The sequence below is a fragment of the Poecilia reticulata genome, chromosome 13, assembly GCF_904066995.2.
Source record: "Poecilia reticulata chromosome 13, P_reticulata-male-v2, whole genome shotgun sequence".
Classification (NCBI taxonomy): Eukaryota; Metazoa; Chordata; class Actinopteri; order Cyprinodontiformes; family Poeciliidae; genus Poecilia; species Poecilia reticulata.
The window spans coordinates 23,511,270-23,534,173 of NC_088842.1; the positions used below are offsets into that span (position 1 = coordinate 23,511,270).

A 22,904-nucleotide genomic window follows, 5' to 3' on the forward strand; every position below is an offset into this window, starting at 1 on the left:
TTGATGGCTAGATGCCATGTTTATCAGCAAGTCCCAAAGCACAATACTGCCTCTGATGCCATGTGTTCTGATTTAAGAGGAAACCTGGTTTTGTTGGTTTGGTTCTGGTGTTTCTGGTCACCTCTAACTTCTTCAGCACTTCCAATGACCCATCAGCGACTCTAATTCAGGTGAGAGTAGTGAAATAACACTCTAATCTGGTGTTAGTCGGATGCATAAAAAGCAACAAAAAGAAGTGAGTTCCAATTTACCAATAATCTTTTCTTTGTTTTTGATTTCTTGTGCTGCCCTCATGAAAAGGACACCCTGGACAGAGAGCCATATCACTCATTCTACTCGTGCAGCTCTGCGCTGATTTGATTCCTTCATCTGCTCCTCCCTTCTCCCTTATTTTCCCTGCAGCTGTGAGAGATTCATCAGGCTGAAGCTCCAGAGGAGAATCGTAATAATTCTTTCTGTAGAGCTTGATGTTGAAGAGACTCCAGGAAAATCTGGACTGGACAATCAATTCGGTGATTAGGCTGCAGCTTTACATCCAACACACACAATCCCACAGCCTGCAAGAGTCAAGACGTTACCCATAAATTAAAACAGAAATACTTTATTAGTTTGGTGATTTATACACCTTAAGAGAATGGTTGTTTTCATGCCTGAGGGCTCATTTAAGCTTCATTTTAAGGCTAATTGAGAACTTTAATTAGGTCACTCCTAATCTAAGGTCATAAATAAATGTTTGTTGACTGACAGAGAGCTTTCAAATTTTTGTTTTGTTTTGTTTTTGAAGACATTCATTAAAGACCAACCTTTTGACACATCTCCAAATGTCACCCTTCTCTCTTCTTGTTTATTGGGAAGAAGCTGAAAAAAGAGATGAAAGAAAAAAACAAAACCCTGAAAGTGGGAAAGTTTAATTTTAACCAAAGAGACACAGCAGGTGAAACAAAGCCCTTTCACATGTTAGTGAGGCAGCCAAACTTCCAGGCTTGTGTTGTAAATGACACCTAAGTAACATAATAATTATCCAAAACGCAGCTCTTTGACCGATCCCGCTGTGAGGGGCTGCTGCACTTCAATCAGCAGCGACGTGGATGGGATCAGCGGGCCGGGGCAGGAGTCTCCGTGGGCGGCATGCTGTTTGACGGAGTGGCCGTCTGTGACCGGGCCCCCCGCCTCCCCGCACCGTCCCGTCCGTGCTGCCATGGGGTCTTTTAACTCCGCGGGGTGCGGGTTTCCTGCGGGGCTGATCACAGCCCCGCACCGAGCCGCTATAATGCAGCCATGGAGCTGCGTCAGCGGTCTGGAAAAGGCGATGCAGGCGTGTTTTTTACTCCAACAGGTTGAAATGGAAAGGATTAACGCTGAAGCAACCTTCATGTTTACAAGGACTTTACATTTATCTCCCGTATGGAAACGTCCTGCGCAGAGCTGATTGTTTTATTGAGATGAATCGGACCATAAATCGTCTACATTTATCTAACAGGCTATAATATAAACCCGACGATTAGTCTCATTACCATAAAAATGCGACAAGGATGAGTCGGGTTTATCAGAAACCTGCTCCTACACTAATAAACCACGTCATTAGGAGTTAACAAATAACATTGTTGTAACGATTTGCACAGATTTAATTTGGGTAGATCAAAATCACTATTTCTTTCAAATTAAAAGCTATCTAAATTTAATACCAATGTTTAAAATGTACTGCTTTAATTTTCAATAAAATTTAAAGATATTGAATCAAAAAATGGTTTTAGTCATTATGTTTGCATTCTAAACGTTATATTTTGTAGATTTATAATACAGTAATCACATAGAAGTTTAAAAAATGTTTATAACAAATGCACATAAGCATTTTCAGGCCAAAGTGATCAAAACTTACATGTAAAACCTACAAGTTGTGGTCAGTTAATATCTGCAGACATTGCATTAAAATGCAGAAACAGGTTTTATGTATGCAGAGAATCCACAGATCTCTGATCTACAGAATCAGAGCCAACAATCACCTTCACTGTTTCCATGAAATCATGTGGCTTATCGTTCAAATTAGAAATAAATTGGAAATATTTGTGTCTAAATTGATGATTTACACATGACACATTACCAAAACATTAACAATGTGAGACGTCAGCACAACTTGGCGCAGGTTTTAGTTTGACTTTAACATTAACATTAGCACTGTCTCTGAGGAAACTGAGGACAAACTTAAATTTCTGCTTCAACATAGAAACTTCCTCAACTAGGAGCTCAAGCTTCTAGTAAGCTCATGTAGTTATGTATGTATACAACCCATATAAACATGTCAACCTTGCTGCTGTCTAATCAATTATTTGACAACAAAGGTTACACTAAAATAACATGAAAGTCAGGTTTATAATATTAGCCTGTATAACAACTCTGGTTAAGTCAATTTGTTGTCCATGACAGACGGCAACAAGCCGATGTAATGAGACATTGTAAGTTATAAAATATCTGTGAGCTAAATTATTAAAATGCTTTGATATTGCAGTTGAGATTCAAACAAATTGGAATAAGATGGATCGAAAGAAGGTTATTAATTTCCTCAGTCTTTACTTTATGTTCCTATAATGTGAGGTCATGTGCAGGCGTACTTTAAACAAACTTTTTACATTTTTATTGACATATTTTGTAGTTTTCTGGGCCCTATCTCTGACAGTTTAGAGCACATTTGGTTTAAAATGAACATACATATCAACATAATCAAAATTACCTTTTTATTAAAAATGTTTTAATTATTCAGCAATAATGCAAAAACTGAATGCCAACACAAACCAAAATGCCTGTAAAAGTGTGATTATCTATGGGTTTAAATTACTTCCTGAAATAAACTCAATTTTGGGTGTTTAAATGCCCCAAAACAACCGTTTAACTTTGTTACAATTCTGAAGCCTAAGAACATCTCAGAAGGCTTCAGCCTTTATTCTTATTCTTATCGTTGTTGTGGGAAAGGCAATAAACGAGGGAAGACGGGTTTTGGAAGACAGGAAACGGACAGTGCCAGAAGAAACTAAACCAAACTAAAGTTCACTGGGCACTGATGTGCAAATTTACTTTACAACATAGTGGAAGTTGTGCCATGCTGATGGCGGGATTTTCTTATTATCTCAGACAAATCAAAGACTGATAAAATAAAATAAAATAAAATAAAATAAAATAAAATAAAATAAAATAAAATAAAATAAAATAAAATAAAATAAAATAAAATAAAATAAAATAAAATAAAATAAAATAAAATAAAAACATTTTGGAGGGCTACAAGAAATGCTCAGTTGCTGGGACGGATGCCATAAAATGGTTAATGAAAAGCATGAAAATATATTAGCTTATTTTATTGAAAGGGAAAGTGGTGTTGCATAGCCAATTACAGGTTATGCATTATGTGCAAAAGTAAACTTTAAAATAGCCACAAAGTTCTTGATGTAAAAACTAAAATCTTTTCTGTTTAGACTTCAGCTCCATCCATTGTTCTGCAGTCTCAGCATGTTTTACCACCACTCAGAAATCCAACCTTTCCAAGTATTTTCCATGTTTTGCTGGTTCATACAGTCGTTCTGTTCCAACGCATATAAATATTTTAAACTTTTTTGTAAGATCATGTTGTGGCAAAACCTAAAGCTCAAAAAATATGTCCAGCATTTTTGAAAAATCTGCTGCAAAATGAGTCCTTTTAGGCTGCAAATAATCACAAAAAAAAACATTGTGCCATTCTGGAGGGACATAACAGTTTTCAAACGATGATTTAATTTCTTAAGGGAGGCTCCTGAACAGGTAGACCACGGCTGCGTGTTTTTCTCTGCTTGTGGAAAAGTGGTTTGCTGGTGTCCCATAACTCTTCCACACTGATCGATAGATTATGAGTAGTGGTGTGTTGCTTTTTGAGACCATTTCACCTGCTTCATGTTGTCAGACTGGTGCTATTTAAGTTAATTTTTATACTATTCAGGGCTCTGTGTGTCTGTTGGAACTGAATCAAAAATGCAGTTGATTACTACTATTGAGCAGGAATCCTTATTGTAGAAAAACAAACAAAAAAAAAACCTTTTGTTTTTACTCCGGTTAACTTTACTTCATGTTCAAATGTAAACAATTAAGTCCAATTAAGAGCAAAATAACTCTTTCGGTGGCAAAAAAAAAAAAATGCCTCACCTCGGTCAATAACAGGTTTTGGATTTTTTTTAGAAGTATTTCAAAGAATAAATATTTTATATTTATCATAAATCTTCCATGTGACATCTGTAATATTTTGAACAGCATTTTCTTCTAACAGCTTCAGATGAAGGTGATTCTTGAGTCAGAGCAAACACACAGGTTTATTCAGGCTTATGTGATTGCATTCTATTGCAGAAACCCCCTGTAAAAAAATAGGCTCATTTTCTGCACCACAGAGTTGAATATCAGTCAGCCAGGTCCTCTGTGCAGGGCCATTCTGCATGTCAAGGCTGCTGCAGTTATTTGTCACTTCCTGTCAAGGCTTGAACGCTCGCTGCTCTACGCCCACCAAGGCCAGGTGAGTGTGTGTGCCCACACCAGCATAAATGTGTGTTCACATCAGCAGACTCAGGAATGCATGCACTGTAATTTGTGTGCGTGCATGTGTGTGTGTGTGTGTGTGTGCGTGTGTGTGTGTGTGTGTGTGTGCGTGTGCATGCGTGCGTGCGTGGGTGGGTGGGTGCATGTGTGTGTGGGCTCTGTTTGCCTGCTGGAAGGTCAGTGTCCTGCTGTTCCCTTTCTAAGTTAGGAGTCCCTCCAGGCAATTCCCAGGGCTACAAAACATGACACAACAAGCACAGAAGTAGATGTGTGTGCGTGTGTGTGTGCATGTGCATGCACGTGTGTGTGTGCGCGCTTGTGTCTCTATTTTCCTCTTATTTAGAGATGCATAATCTTTCATTTCATTTTATGTTGTGAAATGTCAGATTTCCTTCTGTAGATCCTTCTCAGCGTGATTCTGTTTCTTCAAACATACAAGATTCCAGCTGTTTCACACGGTAATCCATCCTCCACAGTTTGATCGTCTTGCCACAAAGGTCTAGTTTTACTGAACTTCAGAAGGCCACCCAGCCTTGTTGACTTTGGTGACTCCGCCATAAAGGAAATCTGGCTGCCATGACCCCTGGCAGCAGCGACCAAGCAGCCGAAACATCAGACAACTGTGAACTGAGCCTGGCTGCGTCGGTAACAGAGCGGTGGGGATCAGACTAATGGAGGGATGTAAAAGGAGAAAGGCAGGATGAAGAAAAAGAAAGTGGGGCGAACACAGAGAGAAATGGAAGTGTCTCCAGATTCTGGGTATTCTTGTTAAATATTGGAATAAATTTTCTCCCCCCAGCTCCCCTGGAGCCCTCTCCAGGCTTATCCTCCCTTATTGAACTGCTCTTGCAGCCTGTTTGCAAACTTTCCCCTCCAGATTCTCTCATTGCAGCCACCTGGGTCATTCATCTTTAGATGTTTTTACCTGCTGAAGTGAAACATGTGACCAATTTTCCACTCCTTCTGCCTTCCCCTTTACTTTTCTTTTTTTTTAGTTTTTAGTATTATTTTCTTCTCCACTATCCCTCCCTCATTCCCTCCTCCTCCCTCTCTTACTCGCTCTCCTCCCTCATAGATGGAGATTAACTGGGGAGTGCAGCACCATCCGTCCTCATGACTGTTTGTTGTTAAGGAGATGGATGGAGGCTGCCTCTGCCAGCCCCACGCAGCCGCAATTACACCAGCCGCCATGATGGATGGGATGGAGGGAACAGGGGGATTGGGTGGGTGGTGGGGGTGGGGAGAGGGAGATACAGAGAGGGGCATCTATCACCCCCCTTAATCTACCTGCCACTGCTCAGGCCAGGATGTGGAGGGGAAGGGTGGGAGGGCTGGAGAGAATTGGCTTTTCCTTGACTCCTGGTCAAAGGTGTCTTCCCTTCTTCTTCCCAGTTTCAGTGAAATTTAGTGAGCAGAGGTTCGGCATATTAAATACCCTGAACTGAACAATTGATTTTCCAGAACTGATTGGATTCCTTAAAGCTGCCCGGTTCTGTCTGAGTGTGTGTTTAGGACCGACATCAGCTTGATTAGGACACAATCTTTTGACTGAGCACCAAAAGAGTAAGAGTCTGTCATTGCCAGTTTAACATGCAGGCTGGAGAACAGGGGACAGAGATTCATATGTTTCAGCTGAATGCCTAATATCTTTCAAAAGGTTTCACATGCCCTTCCTTTTTCTGCATTTTTGTCACATTACAACCACAAACGAGAATGTGTTTAATTGTGATTTTATGTGACAGCTCAACATGAAGTATTAAAATGGAGGGCAATGACGATTTTCAAAGGTTTTTATAAATAAAAATATGCAAATTGTGGAGTGCGTTTGTACTTAGCTCCTTTCTGTTGCCCCAAAATAAAATCTAGTGCAACCAAATGCCATCAAAAGTCACCTGATTAGTACAGAATAAATTAGTAAATAGACCCCACCTGTGTGTAATTTAGGATGCATTCACATTAGTGCTGTTCCGTCTGCTTTAATCAAACTCTGGTTTGTTTGCAAGTCCTATTCACTTGGGGATGTGTTAATTGGACTCTGATGAAACCAAAAAAAGCTAGCTCTGGTGAGTCTTCTGAGGTCTCAGTTCGGTTGAAGTTAATATTTGAATGCAAGCGGAACAGCGGTCGCTCCAAAAGCAGGAAGTGAACTTTAGCGCAGGACATTCTGGGCAAATACAACAAAACAAAAACTGCATGAGTCTAATGCTAGCGGAAGAAATGACACGTTTTGTTTTGGGGGGTTTTCCAATGGCAAAAGATAAATCCTGCAACCACTGAAATCTGGTATTGTTTACAGTTTGTAAAGAAGGATGTTGCGTTCAGGTTCTTCTGCAGAGGTTGTTGTTGTTTCCTTCAGTTGTTCTCGGGGCAAAATGAGATGTCGCAGCTCATCAATCATTCCATCCTCCTTCAAACTTGCGAGATCGTAATGGTCGTTCCTCTCTGCCGTGATCACTGTGTTACGTAAACCAGTCAGATTTATTCATGCTAAAACATTTGAAATCCAGATGTTTTTCTTTCTCTTTACTGTTATGTGCTCATATATGTTGATCTGCAGCATGAAATCCTAATAAGGTACATTCAGGTTTATTGTCATTGTAGGTGAGGATCTACTCTGAAGTTAAGGCTGGTGGGATATTTACACTCGCCACTGTGTGTCGATCAGGACAAACTGTAGATGGGATTTCTTTGCAATCTCTCTTTATTGAGTTGGTACAGCAGTGGTACAGATGTGCAGCAAAGGATGGGCTTGGAGTTGGAGATGTGGTCTAGATCATAACAGAAATAAGCCCACATTAATTCACCTTGCACATTTATCCAGTACAAGTGGCAGCAGTGACACCTGCTGGCCACAAACTGACCACATGTTCATCAAATGCTACGACTGATAGCTAAAGAGGTTTACCCACGTGAAGTAACTTAGAATTCACAATAAACAGGCACATCAACATGTACGGATACTAATGAGCACACGAACAGTAATAAGCCAAAAGACTTGAAATACTATGCAACATATACTCGCAGGTGAGAAGCTAACAATGTGCAGCATGCTAACAACGGCCCGACGAACACAACGTCATCATACTGCACAGGCGGAACTACTAAATAATAACTACCTTAACACATTTAACAACAAAACACTTACAACAAGTCAGGAACGCACATCCACCCCAACCGAAACCGTCGGCACCAGCTGCACGCCTCCACGCTCAGAGACACGGTGTTTCTGCAGCTGCTGAAAGTGCCATGGAGAACTCACCACTGGGTGGCGCACCTCCCCGTCCCAGACCAAACCAACCAACACCTGGCCCAATCTCAATAACAAACAGTAATGTCCACTCGAGCCTTTGTAACAGCCGCCCCCAAATGTATAAAGTACATTTGTTTCTAAACAGAGGCAATAATTTAAGTCTCTGATGATGAACCGTGGCTGTTGGAATCCTCAGGTACTGCAGGAAGAACAATCATCCTCGCCACTGGTCGGGTGTAGACTCGGTCCTTCACTCGAACATCTGCAGACCTGATGCGGCCGTCAGCACTTGGATGCAGCTTGGTCACTCGTCCGACTGGCCAGAGTGCTCTGGGAAGTTGAGGATCCACGAGCATGACCACCGTATCCTCAACCAGGTCAGCTTGAGAAGTCTGCCATTTCTGTCTGACTTGTAAATTGGGAAGGTATTCCCTGATAAATCTGGACCAGAAATGGTCTGCCAAAGCCTGTGAATGCCGCCAGCGGCGTTTGCTGGGAAGTTCAGTTGTAGGGTACACAACCTGGGGCAGCGACCCGTCCAGCCGCCCCATCAACAGATGATTTGGTGTTAAAGGGTCAGGGTCAGCAATGCTGGAGGATACATAACCTAAGGGTTTCGAGTTCAAAATTCCCTCCACTTCAACAAGGACTGTCCTGAGCACCTCTTCTGGCAATGGTTGGGCCCCGACAGTGGCATACAAAGCCGTTTTAACAGAACGTATTTCTCTTTCCCACACTCCACCAAAATGAGGGGCACCAGGGGGATTGAACTTGAAAGCAATCCTTTGCTTGGCAAGGGATTGCTGCAGGTCAGGAGACATCTTTGCTATGGCCTGTTGTAGCTCTCGTTCCGCCCCACGGAAGTTGGTCCCCTGATCTGAGAGAATTTCTGAAGGTGTACCCCGACGGGCTATGAATCTCCTGAGGGCCATGAGGAAGGAGTCAACATCAAGATGGGTGAGGATGTCAAGGTGGACAGCCCTGGTTGTTAAACACTTAAATATGATGCCCCATCTCTTCTCGTTACGCCGTCCGATTTTGACGTGGAATGGCCCGAAACAGTCTGTCCCTGTGGAGTAGAAAACAGGCTTAAAGAGGCGGAGACGGGCAGCCGGTAAGTCAGCCATTTGGGGAATAGTAGGCTTGGACTTCCAACGTCTGCAGTCTGGGCACTTGGACTGATGACGTCGAACTGCTTCTCTACCTCGCAGTATCCAAAAGCTTCGACGAATGTCAGCAAACAGTCGCTCAGGACCAGGATGGCATAGACGTCGATCGTAGTCCTGTATCAGAAGTCTGGTGAATGGATGGTTCGGATCTAGAACTATGGGATGTACTGCTCCTAATTCAAGATCCTTTGCCTGTCTCAGTCGACCACCCACCCTGATTTCTCCTGCTTCATCCAACTGGGGTGCTAAGGCACGTAACCTACTGTTGGTGGCAACCGGCTTCCCCAGTTTTAGAAGTCTGATCTCCTCAGGAAAGCCATCATGTTGTATCTTAGTCATAATGTGCCTCTCTGCTTTGCGATGGTCTTCAGCACTCAAACTCACATCCTTCCCAACTGCAGCTTGTAGGTTCTGTGCAGTGGATTCAAGCAGTTCCTGCCAGTCTTTGTAGGTCTCAGATTCTGGGCTTGGGAATGTGGTGGTTGAAGTTGCACCACAAAATACTGATTTCCGTAGTTCTGAGGATTCCTCTTCGAGTGGAATTGCTGGATTAGTAGGCCAGTAGTCTGAGGCCTGAAGTAAGAAAGAGGGTCCTTGGTTCCATCTGGTGTGTTCAGACAACTCCTGTAGGGTCTTACCCCGAGTGATGTCGTCAGCTGGATTGCTGGCTGAATCCACATAACGCCAAGACTGTAGATCTGTTAGGTCTTGAATTTCAGCCACTCGGGTGCCCACAAATACTTTGTAGCGACATGAGTCCGATAGTATCCATCTTAACACGGTGGTGGAATCTGTCCACAAGGTGGTAGTGTCGATCCTCAAGGTGAGTTCTGCACTTAACAGCTTAGCTAGCTGGGCTCCTGTTAAGGCTGCAGAAAGCTCCAACCGAGGTATGGACAGTTGTCGCCTGGGGGCTACTCGTGAGCGGGCTAGGAGGAAGGATAGGTGGATTTGACCCTGACTATCCTCAGTCCTAAGGTATGCAACTGACCCATAAACCTGCTCTGACGCATCACAAAAGATGTGTATTTGCCTGTTCGTGACTGAAGCATCATCGACTGCAGGAGTGAAGTGTCTGGGTAAGGTGACTTGTGGCAGTAGCTTGAGTTCATCTTCCCATTGCTCCCACAGTTGCTGTAGATCTAAGGGAAGCAGTGGGTCATCCCAGTCTCGATGCTTCTCCCATAGTTGACGAACCAGCACCTTGGCACGAGTCGTGTAGGGCAGGATGTAACCCAAGGGATCATACTGGGAAGCAAGAACTTTGTAGATGTTCCTCATGGTCAAAGGTCCATAATTAATGGGCCTGTGTTTGTAGCCTATGACATCTTTGTAAATGTTCCAACTGAGTCCAAGTGTGTTTTCAAAGGGATCGGACTTGTCTTGTGTCAGCCAGAGTTCTGCAGTGGGGGAACGGGCTTCACTCGGTAGGTGATTGATCACCTCCGTCGCATTACTTGCCCACTGACGAAGGTCGAACCCTGCTGAAAGAAGCAATGCTCTTAATTTATCCACTAAGGCTCTTGCTTCCTCTGCAGATGGCAAACTTTGCAACCAGTTGTCGACATAAAAACACTGCTCCACAGAAAACCGCACATCCTCTCCATCTTGACTGTGGTCGGTGACGTGACGCTGGAGGGCATATGTTGCACAGCAGGGGCTACAAGTAGTGCCAAAGGGAAGTACCTGCCATTCGTAGATGTCTGGTGGTCGGTCTTTGACCTGGTCCCGCCACAAGAACCTCAGGAGGGGTCTATCTTCTGGTAGGAGGCGAACTTGGTGAAACATCCCCTTTATATCACTGCTTATGGCGATGGCATGTTCCCGGAACCGTAGCAGCACTCCTAAGAGCGATGCTCCGAGGGTAGGTCCAGGTAGTAGGAAGTCATTAAGGTTGAGACCTTGGTACTGGTGGGAACAGTTGAACACAAGCCTGTTCTTGTTATTATGGCTCACCATATGATGAGGGATGAACCATGACTCTCCATCAGCTATGGTTTCTTGGGGATCAAGTTTTGCCACAGTACCTGCCTGGACCAGTTTCTGAATCTCCTCCTGATATATATTAGCCATTGTTGGGTTCTTACTTAATCTCCTCTCATTGTTCCGCAGGTTGGACATTACTGAATCAGGAGAGGCTTTGAGGGCAGGCATGGTTTTCTTTCGAAGCAGTGGTGTAGCATAACGGAGAACCCCATCCACACACACGCGCTCAGTCTTCTTCTCCAACAGGTCCACAGCCTCTTGGTCCAGTTTGGAACGAGTTACTGTCTTCTCGTTCCGGTAGGGAAGAACATCAGTCTGCCAGAGTTTCTCTACATTCCTCAGCAGCTCAGTGTTAGAGTGGGAAACTGATGTGAACAAGCACTGTGGGTGTTGGAGACCACTGGTTGCTATTCTCATTGGTCCCTGAAGAGCCCATCCGAGTCTGGTTCTGACTGCAGCAGGTGCACCCGGTGGACCTAACCGGACTGGTTCGATAGGGGTGATAAGGTGAGGGTTGTCTGTACCAATGAGGATCAGAGGCTGTGCATTCTTAAAGGGATGCAGAGGCAGATCAGACAGATGCTTGAACTGCTTCCGGAGTCTGTCAATTGGGTAGGACTGTTCTGCTAGGACCAGACGATCAGCAGTAAAGGCTCCATTCACAGCGAAGCGGCTGTGACTGCTGAAGGAAGGAGATATATGAAAGGAAACTGAAGCACCTCTCAATGTCTGGATATCCTGCCTTATAGTTCTCAGATTCAAAGTCTCTGGATTTCCCTGCAGGCCAAGCTTGTGGGCAGCGGAGGGCAGGAGCATTGTGCGTTCAGAACCATCATCGAGCAGAGCATAGGTCTTGAGGCTGTGGTTCTTGTGATGCAAAGTGACTTGGACCACTTTCAGCAAGACTCTGCTGACCTCGAGTGGTCTGTCAAGGTAAAGCATGTCAGTGGTGGTACTGATGAGACAACTCTCCTCCTTAGTCGTTTCCTTGTTGGCTCTGGTGTTTACATCATGGAGCACCTGAAGATGCTTCCCTTGACATAGGTTACAGGGTTTCCGGAGATCGCACTGAGCTGCATGATGAGATCTTGCACAACGCCAACATCTGTTGTGGTCCTTTATCCACTGAGACAGTTGGTCCTTTGACAACTTCTGAACGTCAGAACACTGGCTGAGATAATGGTGCGTACTTTCACAGTAGGGGCAATAACGTTCTGCTTTGGTGCCCTTCTTCCCTGAATAATTGGGAACTGAACCGTCCTTGGATCCATGCAGTATAGTGGTGACCCTCTTCTTCTGATGAATTGCTTTGTCTTTAGTTCCTGATCCAGAATCATGACTATCAGAATTATGACACCACGTTTCATACTGGAGCCATTCAGCAAAATCTACCAATGTGTAGACGGCGTTGGGATGGCGGAACATAGCTCGTCGGAAGTCTGCACGCTGATCTGCAGGCAATTTACTCAGCAGGCGGGCTACATGTGATCCACATTTTAGCTCAGCATCACCCTCTGGGCCCAATGTTCTGAGCAACCCGACCAGAGACTGGACTTGGAGAGCAAACTTCTCAAATGCTGCTGAGTCACCTCGGCGGACATCTGGAGCATCCATTACACTGGCAATCCTATTCAATGCCATCTGATGTGGCTGGCCAAACTTCTCATTCAGGGCCTCCATAGTGTCCGAGTATGGTGTGGCGGAGTTCAAATAAGAATCTGCGATGAGTTTGGCTTCCTCAAGTTTGAGGTGATCCACCAGGATTTGGTACTTGAACAGCTCTGTCCCATCAGGAGGTAACAGATTAGTTAAGGCAATCTTTAGCCGAGCAAAGTCGCTGGGGTCTCGTCTGGCAAAGTAGGGAATGCTTGGCCTAGGACCTCGATAGGTTTGTTCAGTGAGAACCGGTAAGGTCGAAGGAGGATGCAAACCTGTTGTTGATTCCAAGCATTCTGCCCTTGGTGACCCATGAACATCTGTCAGCATCTCCTCTTGTGTAGTGGTAGGTCCACGGAACTGTTGTCTTCCTACTCCGATATGAGGAGGGTGAGATGGCGGTTGATATCTGGTATCGCTGTGCCTCATCTTTCCTTGTTGCACCTCCACGTTACTGTTACTAACATAAGCTGTATGATGTGGTGCAAAAAGAGGCTTACTTTGACGCATCATGCTCTGACTCTGATTCTTTATGAGCTGTAGATCACTCATCAGCTTCTCCAACATAGTCAGAACTGGCTGGGATGGTGGAGAAGGCTCAAATTCCTCTCTTGTTTCAGGCCATGGTGGAGGATCAGGCCATTCCTCCTCCTCCTCATTGTTCGCCAGCTGTGTTGGAGGTGGTGGTGGTGCATATGCTGGTGGTGGGACTCCAAACCTCTGCTGGACAGTGGCTGTGCTCTGCTTGGGAGGTCCCATCCTCCTCTTCATTTCTTCCTTTAATTCTCTGAGTTCAGCCAATTCAACACGCACTGCCTTTTTAGACTGCTCAAATTCAGCTCTCTGTCTTCTTAACAGCTCCAGCTCTGAGCGGTATAGTGAGGAGGTCTGCATTAACTGTCTGGGGTGTGAAGATGCAGAATAATCTTTGAAGTCCTCTTCTGATAAGCTCTTCCACCGCTGTGGTTCAGTAACTCTCTGTTCTGGGGAACCAACCCACTCATCTACCGTGATTTCCCATTGACTGTTGGGCCATCGTGGTGTACTAGATGGGGGGGTGAGGGGTGTCATCTTGGCAGCTCCCTCTTCTGGTGAATACGAGCTATCATAGCATCCAGTCCCAGCTTGTACACCCATATAACTGGTTTCATAATCCTGTAAATATGAAGGTGGGCGGGTTTGCCGCTTCGGTCTAAGTGTTGCTTCTTGGCTGGTCTGCATGCTGAACAGTGGTAAGTGTCCTGCTCCGGCTCGAAGGACCAAAATTGTAGGTGAGGATCTACTCTGAAGTTAAGGCTGGTGGGATATTTACACTCGCCACTGTGTGTCGATCAGGACAAACTGTAGATGGGATTTCTTTGCAATCTCTCTTTATTGAGTTGGTACAGCAGTGGTACAGATGTGCAGCAAAGGATGGGCTTGGAGTTGGAGATGTGGTCTAGATCATAACAGAAATAAGCCCACATTAATTCACCTTGCACATTTATCCAGTACAAGTGGCAGCAGTGACACCTGCTGGCCACAAACTGACCACATGTTCATCAAATGCTACGACTGATAGCTAAAGAGGTTTACCCACGTGAAGTAACTTAGAATTCACAATAAACAGGCACATCAACATGTACGGATACTAATGAGCACACGAACAGTAATAAGCCAAAAGACTTGAAATACTATGCAACATATACTCGCAGGTGAGAAGCTAACAATGTGCAGCATGCTAACAACGGCCCGACGAACACAACGTCATCATACTGCACAGGCGGAACTACTAAATAATAACTACCTTAACACATTTAACAACAAAACACTTACAACAAGTCAGGAACGCACATCCACCCCAACCGAAACCGTCGGCACCAGCTGCACGCCTCCACGCTCAGAGACACGGTGTTTCTGCAGCTGCTGAAAGTGCCATGGAGAACTCACCACTGGGTGGCGCACCTCCCCGTCCCAGACCAAACCAACCAACACCTGGCCCAATCTCAATAACAAACAGTAATGTCCACTCGAGCCTTTGTAACAGCCGCCCCCAAATGTATAAAGTACATTTGTTTCTAAACAGAGGCAATAATTTAAGTCTCTGATGATGAACCGTGGCTGTTGGAATCCTCAGGTACTGCAGGAAGAACAATCATCCTCGCCACTGGTCGGGTGTAGACTCGGTCCTTCACTCGAACATCTGCAGACCTGATGCGGCCGTCAGCACTTGGATGCAGCTTGGTCACTCGTCCGACTGGCCAGAGTGCTCTGGGAAGTTGAGGATCCACGAGCATGACCACCGTATCCTCAACCAGGTCAGCTTGAGAAGTCTGCCATTTCTGTCTGACTTGTAAATTGGGAAGGTATTCCCTGATAAATCTGGACCAGAAATGGTCTGCCAAAGCCTGTGAATGCCGCCAGCGGCGTTTGCTGGGAAGTTCAGTTGTAGGGTACACAACCTGGGGCAGCGACCCGTCCAGCCGCCCCATCAACAGATGATTTGGTGTTAAAGGGTCAGGGTCAGCAATGCTGGAGGATACATAACCTAAGGGTTTCGAGTTCAAAATTCCCTCCACTTCAACAAGGACTGTCCTGAGCACCTCTTCTGGCAATGGTTGGGCCCCGACAGTGGCATACAAAGCCGTTTTAACAGAACGTATTTCTCTTTCCCACACTCCACCAAAATGAGGGGCACCAGGGGGATTGAACTTGAAAGCAATCCTTTGCTTGGCAAGGGATTGCTGCAGGTCAGGAGACATCTTTGCTATGGCCTGTTGTAGCTCTCGTTCCGCCCCACGGAAGTTGGTCCCCTGATCTGAGAGAATTTCTGAAGGTGTACCCCGACGGGCTATGAATCTCCTGAGGGCCATGAGGAAGGAGTCAACATCAAGATGGGTGAGGATGTCAAGGTGGACAGCCCTGGTTGTTAAACACTTAAATATGATGCCCCATCTCTTCTCGTTACGCCGTCCGATTTTGACGTGGAATGGCCCGAAACAGTCTGTCCCTGTGGAGTAGAAAACAGGCTTAAAGAGGCGGAGACGGGCAGCCGGTAAGTCAGCCATTTGGGGAATAGTAGGCTTGGACTTCCAACGTCTGCAGTCTGGGCACTTGGACTGATGACGTCGAACTGCTTCTCTACCTCGCAGTATCCAAAAGCTTCGACGAATGTCAGCAAACAGTCGCTCAGGACCAGGATGGCATAGACGTCGATCGTAGTCCTGTATCAGAAGTCTGGTGAATGGATGGTTCGGATCTAGAACTATGGGATGTACTGCTCCTAATTCAAGATCCTTTGCCTGTCTCAGTCGACCACCCACCCTGATTTCTCCTGCTTCATCCAACTGGGGTGCTAAGGCACGTAACCTACTGTTGGTGGCAACCGGCTTCCCCAGTTTTAGAAGTCTGATCTCCTCAGGAAAGCCATCATGTTGTATCTTAGTCATAATGTGCCTCTCTGCTTTGCGATGGTCTTCAGCACTCAAACTCACATCCTTCCCAACTGCAGCTTGTAGGTTCTGTGCAGTGGATTCAAGCAGTTCCTGCCAGTCTTTGTAGGTCTCAGATTCTGGGCTTGGGAATGTGGTGGTTGAAGTTGCACCACAAAATACTGATTTCCGTAGTTCTGAGGATTCCTCTTCGAGTGGAATTGCTGGATTAGTAGGCCAGTAGTCTGAGGCCTGAAGTAAGAAAGAGGGTCCTTGGTTCCATCTGGTGTGTTCAGACAACTCCTGTAGGGTCTTACCCCGAGTGATGTCGTCAGCTGGATTGCTGGCTGAATCCACATAACGCCAAGACTGTAGATCTGTTAGGTCTTGAATTTCAGCCACTCGGGTGCCCACAAATACTTTGTAGCGACATGAGTCCGATAGTATCCATCTTAACACGGTGGTGGAATCTGTCCACAAGGTGGTAGTGTCGATCCTCAAGGTGAGTTCTGCACTTAACAGCTTAGCTAGCTGGGCTCCTGTTAAGGCTGCAGAAAGCTCCAACCGAGGTATGGACAGTTGTCGCCTGGGGGCTACTCGTGAGCGGGCTAGGAGGAAGGATAGGTGGATTTGACCCTGACTATCCTCAGTCCTAAGGTATGCAACTGACCCATAAACCTGCTCTGACGCATCACAAAAGATGTGTATTTGCCTGTTCGTGACTGAAGCATCATCGACTGCAGGAGTGAAGTGTCTGGGTAAGGTGACTTGTGGCAGTAGCTTGAGTTCATCTTCCCATTGCTCCCACAGTTGCTGTAGATCTAAGGGAAGCAGTGGGTCATCCCAGTCTCGATGCTTCTCCCATAGTTGACGAACCAGCACCTTGGCACGAGTCGTGTAGGGCAGGATGTAACCCAAGGGATCATACTGGGAAGCAAGAACTTTGTAGATGTTCCTCATGGTCAAAGGTCCATAATTAATGGGCCTGTGTTTGTAGCCTATGACATCTTTGTGAATGTTCCAACTGAGTCCAAGTGTGTTTTCAAAGGGATCGGACTTGTCTTGTGTCAGCCAGAGTTCTGCAGTGGGGGAACGGGCTTCACTCGGTAGGTGATTGATCACCTCCGTCGCATTACTTGCCCACTGACGAAGGTCGAACCCTGCTGAAAGAAGCAATGCTCTTAATTTATCCACTAAGGCTCTTGCTTCCTCTGCAGATGGCAAACTTTGCAACCAGTTGTCGACATAAAAACACTGCTCCACAGAAAACCGCACATCCTCTCCATCTTGACTGTGGTCGGTGACGTGACGCTGGAGGGCATATGTTGCACAGCAGGGGCTACAAGTAGTGCCAAAGGGAAGTACCTGCCATTCGTAGATGTCTGGTGGTCGGTCTTTGACCTGGTCCCGCCACAAGAACCTCAGGAGGGGTCTATCTTCTGGTAGGAGGCGAACTTGGTGAAACATCCCCTTTATATCACTGCTTATGGCGATGGCATGTTCCCGGAACCGTAGCAGCACTCCTAAGAGCGATGCTCCGAGGGTAGGTCCAGGTAGTAGGAAGTCATTAAGGTTGAGACCTTGGTACTGGTGGGAACAGTTGAACACAAGCCTGTTCTTGTTATTATGGCTCACCATATGATGAGGGATGAACCATGACTCTCCATCAGCTATGGTTTCTTGGGGATCAAGTTTTGCCACAGTACCTGCCTGGACCAGTTTCTGAATCTCCTCCTGATATATATTAGCCATTGTTGGGTTCTTACTTAATCTCCTCTCATTGTTCCGCAGGTTGGACATTACTGAATCAGGAGAGGCTTTGAGGGCAGGCATGGTTTTCTTTCGAAGCAGTGGTGTAGCATAACGGAGAACCCCATCCACACACACGCGCTCAGTCTTCTTCTCCAACAGGTCCACAGCCTCTTGGTCCAGTTTGGAACGAGTTACTGTCTTCTCGTTCCGGTAGGGAAGAACATCAGTCTGCCAGAGTTTCTCTACATTCCTCAGCAGCTCAGTGTTAGAGTGGGAAACTGATGTGAACAAGCACTGTGGGTGTTGGAGACCACTGGTTGCTATTCTCATTGGTCCCTGAAGAGCCCATCCGAGTCTGGTTCTGACTGCAGCAGGTGCACCCGGTGGACCTAACCGGACTGGTTCGATAGGGGTGATAAGGTGAGGGTTGTCTGTACCAATGAGGATCAGAGGCTGTGCATTCTTAAAGGGATGCAGAGGCAGATCAGACAGATGCTTGAACTGCTTCCGGAGTCTGTCAATTGGGTAGGACTGTTCTGCTAGGACCAGACGATCAGCAGTAAAGGCTCCATTCACAGCGAAGCGGCTGTGACTGCTGAAGGAAGGAGATATATGAAAGGAAACTGAAGCACCTCTCAATGTCTGGATATCCTGCCTTATAGTTCTCAGATTCAAAGTCTCTGGATTTCCCTGCAGGCCAAGCTTGTGGGCAGCGGAGGGCAGGAGCATTGTGCGTTCAGAACCATCATCGAGCAGAGCATAGGTCTTGAGGCTGTGGTTCTTGTGATGCAAAGTGACTTGGACCACTTTCAGCAAGACTCTGCTGACCTCGAGTGGTCTGTCAAGGTAAAGCATGTCAGTGGTGGTACTGATGAGACAACTCTCCTCCTTAGTCGTTTCCTTGTTGGCTCTGGTGTTTACATCATGGAGCACCTGAAGATGCTTCCCTTGACATAGGTTACAGGGTTTCCGGAGATCGCACTGAGCTGCATGATGAGATCTTGCACAACGCCAACATCTGTTGTGGTCCTTTATCCACTGAGACAGTTGGTCCTTTGACAACTTCTGAACGTCAGAACACTGGCTGAGATAATGGTGCGTACTTTCACAGTAGGGGCAATAACGTTCTGCTTTGGTGCCCTTCTTCCCTGAATAATTGGGAACTGAACCGTCCTTGGATCCATGCAGTATAGTGGTGACCCTCTTCTTCTGATGAATTGCTTTGTCTTTAGTTCCTGATCCAGAATCATGACTATCAGAATTATGACACCACGTTTCATACTGGAGCCATTCAGCAAAATCTACCAATGTGTAGACGGCGTTGGGATGGCGGAACATAGCTCGTCGGAAGTCTGCACGCTGATCTGCAGGCAATTTACTCAGCAGGCGGGCTACATGTGATCCACATTTTAGCTCAGCATCACCCTCTGGGCCCAATGTTCTGAGCAACCCGACCAGAGACTGGACTTGGAGAGCAAACTTCTCAAATGCTGCTGAGTCACCTCGGCGGACATCTGGAGCATCCATTACACTGGCAATCCTATTCAATGCCATCTGATGTGGCTGGCCAAACTTCTCATTCAGGGCCTCCATAGTGTCCGAGTATGGTGTGGCGGAGTTCAAATAAGAATCTGCGATGAGTTTGGCTTCCTCAAGTTTGAGGTGATCCACCAGGATTTGGTACTTGAACAGCTCTGTCCCATCAGGAGGTAACAGATTAGTTAAGGCAATCTTTAGCCGAGCAAAGTCGCTGGGGTCTCGTCTGGCAAAGTAGGGAATGCTTGGCCTAGGACCTCGATAGGTTTGTTCAGTGAGAACCGGTAAGGTCGAAGGAGGATGCAAACCTGTTGTTGATTCCAAGCATTCTGCCCTTGGTGACCCATGAACATCTGTCAGCATCTCCTCTTGTGTAGTGGTAGGTCCACGGAACTGTTGTCTTCCTACTCCGATATGAGGAGGGTGAGATGGCGGTTGATATCTGGTATCGCTGTGCCTCATCTTTCCTTGTTGCACCTCCACGTTACTGTTACTAACATAAGCTGTATGATGTGGTGCAAAAAGAGGCTTACTTTGACGCATCATGCTCTGACTCTGATTCTTTATGAGCTGTAGATCACTCATCAGCTTCTCCAACATAGTCAGAACTGGCTGGGATGGTGGAGAAGGCTCAAATTCCTCTCTTGTTTCAGGCCATGGTGGAGGATCAGGCCATTCCTCCTCCTCCTCATTGTTCGCCAGCTGTGTTGGAGGTGGTGGTGGTGCATATGCTGGTGGTGGGACTCCAAACCTCTGCTGGACAGTGGCTGTGCTCTGCTTGGGAGGTCCCATCCTCCTCTTCATTTCTTCCTTTAATTCTCTGAGTTCAGCCAATTCAACACGCACTGCCTTTTTAGACTGCTCAAATTCAGCTCTCTGTCTTCTTAACAGCTCCAGCTCTGAGCGGTATAGTGAGGAGGTCTGCATTAACTGTCTGGGGTGTGAAGATGCAGAATAATCTTTGAAGTCCTCTTCTGATAAGCTCTTCCACCGCTGTGGTTCAGTAACTCTCTGTTCTGGGGAACCAACCCACTCATCTACCGTGATTTCCCATTGACTGTTGGGCCATCGTGGTGTACTAGATGGGGGGGTGAGGGGTGTCATCTTGGCAGCTCCCTCTTCTGGTGAATACGAGCTATCATAGCATCCAGTCCCAGCTTGTACACCCATATAACTGGTTTCATAATCCTGTAAATATGAAGGTGGGCGGGTTTGCCGCTTCGGTCTAAGTGTTGCTTCTTGGCTGGTCTGCATGCTGAACAGTGGTAAGTGTCCTGCTCCGGCTCGAAGGACCAAAATTGTAGGTGAGGATCTACTCTGAAGTTAAGGCTGGTGGGATATTTACACTCGCCACTGTGTGTCGATCAGGACAAACTGTAGATGGGATTTCTTTGCAATCTCTCTTTATTGAGTTGGTACAGCAGTGGTACAGATGTGCAGCAAAGGATGGGCTTGGAGTTGGAGATGTGGTCTAGATCATAACAGAAATAAGCCCACATTAATTCACCTTGCACATTTATCCAGTACAAGTGGCAGCAGTGACACCTGCTGGCCACAAACTGACCACATGTTCATCAAATGCTACGACTGATAGCTAAAGAGGTTTACCCACGTGAAGTAACTTAGAATTCACAATAAACAGGCACATCAACATGTACGGATACTAATGAGCACACGAACAGTAATAAGCCAAAAGACTTGAAATACTATGCAACATATACTCGCAGGTGAGAAGCTAACAATGTGCAGCATGCTAACAACGGCCCGACGAACACAACGTCATCATACTGCACAGGCGGAACTACTAAATAATAACTACCTTAACACATTTAACAACAAAACACTTACAACAAGTCAGGAACGCACATCCACCCCAACCGAAACCGTCGGCACCAGCTGCACGCCTCCACGCTCAGAGACACGGTGTTTCTGCAGCTGCTGAAAGTGCCATGGAGAACTCACCACTGGGTGGCGCACCTCCCCGTCCCAGACCAAACCAACCAACACCTGGCCCAATCTCAATAACAAACAGTAATGTCCACTCGAGCCTTTGTAACAGTCATTGACTGAAAAACTGTGAAGAGTTTCAAGTCCAAATATTTCCACACAGCACTGCATGTTTAACCAGCGCAAAATTATCCCCATGTTTACCTGTTGAAGGTACAAACACCTGCCATGCCTCATCATAATTTCCCACAATGCTACAGAAATGTTATGAAAAGTAATCGGAGGGCTCCTACCCTCTGCCCCTCCTCCTCCAGGCCTCATTTTTCTCCTCCACCTTCTCATCTGTCCACAGGAGTGAGAGATGGGATGGCGGGATTAATACTCTTCCGCCCAAACCAAGCAAGGGAATGATGGATGGACGGGCGCAGGAAGGGAGAGGAGGAGGAGAGACAGATTAAAGGAGAGAAGTCTGAGGGGTTCATAAATCCAAAACATGGGGTTGGAGAAAGGAGGGGAGACCTGCATCGTATCAGACTCTAATAACATCTGCAAGAAATCTATGAGGAGGTAGACAGAGGTGCAATGAGGGGGTTGGAGGGGGAGAGATGGGAGCGGCGTAATAGCATTAGATGTAATCCAATCATGGCAATAAGATGTGAATGGATGAGTGTGAGCAACTGTGATTATGCAGACGAGAGTCGGCGGCGTATTGAGGAAGGACAGGTCTTGGTGCTGGACATGAGGAAAAGTTCTCACAGGAGCTGTCTGCTGCAGAGACACCGAGAAAACACAGTTTACTTACTGGAGTTTTGTTATTTTGACTCAGAGAATTTAATCGCCCTGCTCTTTCATGAAACCCCATGAACTCTCTGCGCACAGAGGCCGTCTCCACGTTAAGAGCGGTTGTGCAGCCGTGACCTGACTCGGTTCAGATGGAGTGCTTCTTCACCTCCCTCCTCTTCTTCACGACCCCATCGCTGCCCCCCTCACTCCACCTCCCAACCTCCTCCCCTTCATCCACCAGGGCCACATTTTTCATGGCCCAGCTGTCGGAGAACCGTGATTGGTTGGCTCAGCGGACAGATAGCCGATAGGCTCTGATTAATAGTTGAGGCCCAAGAACTTCCTCATTGATCAACAGGACAGGCTGCAGAGAGAGAGAGGAGGAGGAGGAAGAGGAGGGAGAGTGGTGGTGAGGAGAGGAAAAGCATACCCTGTCGCTCTGCAAGTGCTGGCTGATAATCCAGATAGCAGCTAGTGAAGTTTGTACAAGTGTGTGTGTGTGTGTGTGTGTGTGTGTGTGTGCGTGTGTGTGTGTGTGTGTGTGTGTGTGTGTGTGTCTGTGTAAACTTGCAGTATTGAGGGGACAAAGATTGTTTGAAGCAAGATGCAAAATAAAGGAATGCCGTTTAAAACTCCTTCCTTCTCGTCAGCTGACCCCTTATGTGCGATAACATCTGAGCTTTAGTTGGATGAGCAAACATTTAGTCTCAACATAGATCAAAATTTTGTTTTTATTCCATGAAATCCGTTTTTGCTCTCATCAAGCCATGATTTAAATCAGCTTTTTTAACGTGTTCAATCCCAGATCGGGGTTTCTGTGTGTGTGTGTTACAGTATCAGTGTGTGTTATAAGGCCTGCGTGCCTGT

At 46.2% G+C, this 22,904-nt stretch overlaps 2 protein-coding genes and 1 long non-coding RNA gene across 3 annotated transcripts; all 3 read right to left on the reverse strand.

Moving 5' to 3' along the window:
• Positions 1 to 7,231: 7,231 nt before the first annotated feature.
• On the reverse strand, positions 7,232 to 10,413 carry LOC145554573 (uncharacterized). Its single transcript, XM_081614709.1, has 2 exons — positions 7,694 to 10,413; positions 7,232 to 7,316 (listed from the first exon to the last, which is right to left on the reverse strand). The coding sequence occupies exon 1, from the start codon at positions 10,246 to 10,248 to the stop codon at positions 7,954 to 7,956; it is 2,295 nt and encodes a 764-aa protein (XP_081470835.1). The 5' UTR covers positions 10,249 to 10,413; the 3' UTR covers positions 7,232 to 7,316; positions 7,694 to 7,953.
• Positions 10,414 to 13,962: 3,549 nt separating this feature from the next.
• Positions 13,963 to 17,905, reverse strand: LOC145554572 (uncharacterized). Its single transcript, XM_081614708.1, has 2 exons — positions 14,425 to 17,905; positions 13,963 to 14,047 (listed from the first exon to the last, which is right to left on the reverse strand). The coding sequence occupies exon 1, from the start codon at positions 17,850 to 17,852 to the stop codon at positions 14,685 to 14,687; it is 3,168 nt and encodes a 1,055-aa protein (XP_081470834.1). The 5' UTR covers positions 17,853 to 17,905; the 3' UTR covers positions 13,963 to 14,047; positions 14,425 to 14,684.
• A 2,788-nt stretch (positions 17,906 to 20,693) lies between these two features.
• LOC145554574 (uncharacterized) lies at positions 20,694 to 21,360 on the reverse strand. Its single transcript, XR_014090559.1, has 2 exons — positions 21,156 to 21,360; positions 20,694 to 20,778 (listed from the first exon to the last, which is right to left on the reverse strand). It is a non-coding gene; the product is annotated as an uncharacterized LOC145554574 (long non-coding RNA).
• Between the last annotated feature and the right edge of the window lie 1,544 nt (positions 21,361 to 22,904).

Coding starts and splice junctions, on each gene's coding strand:
- LOC145554573 (XM_081614709.1), bottom strand. CDS start 10,248: ATGAGGAACATCTACAAAGTTCTTGCTTCCCAGTATGATCCCTTGGGT.
- LOC145554572 (XM_081614708.1), bottom strand. CDS start 17,852: ATGCCTGCCCTCAAAGCCTCTCCTGATTCAGTAATGTCCAACCTGCGG.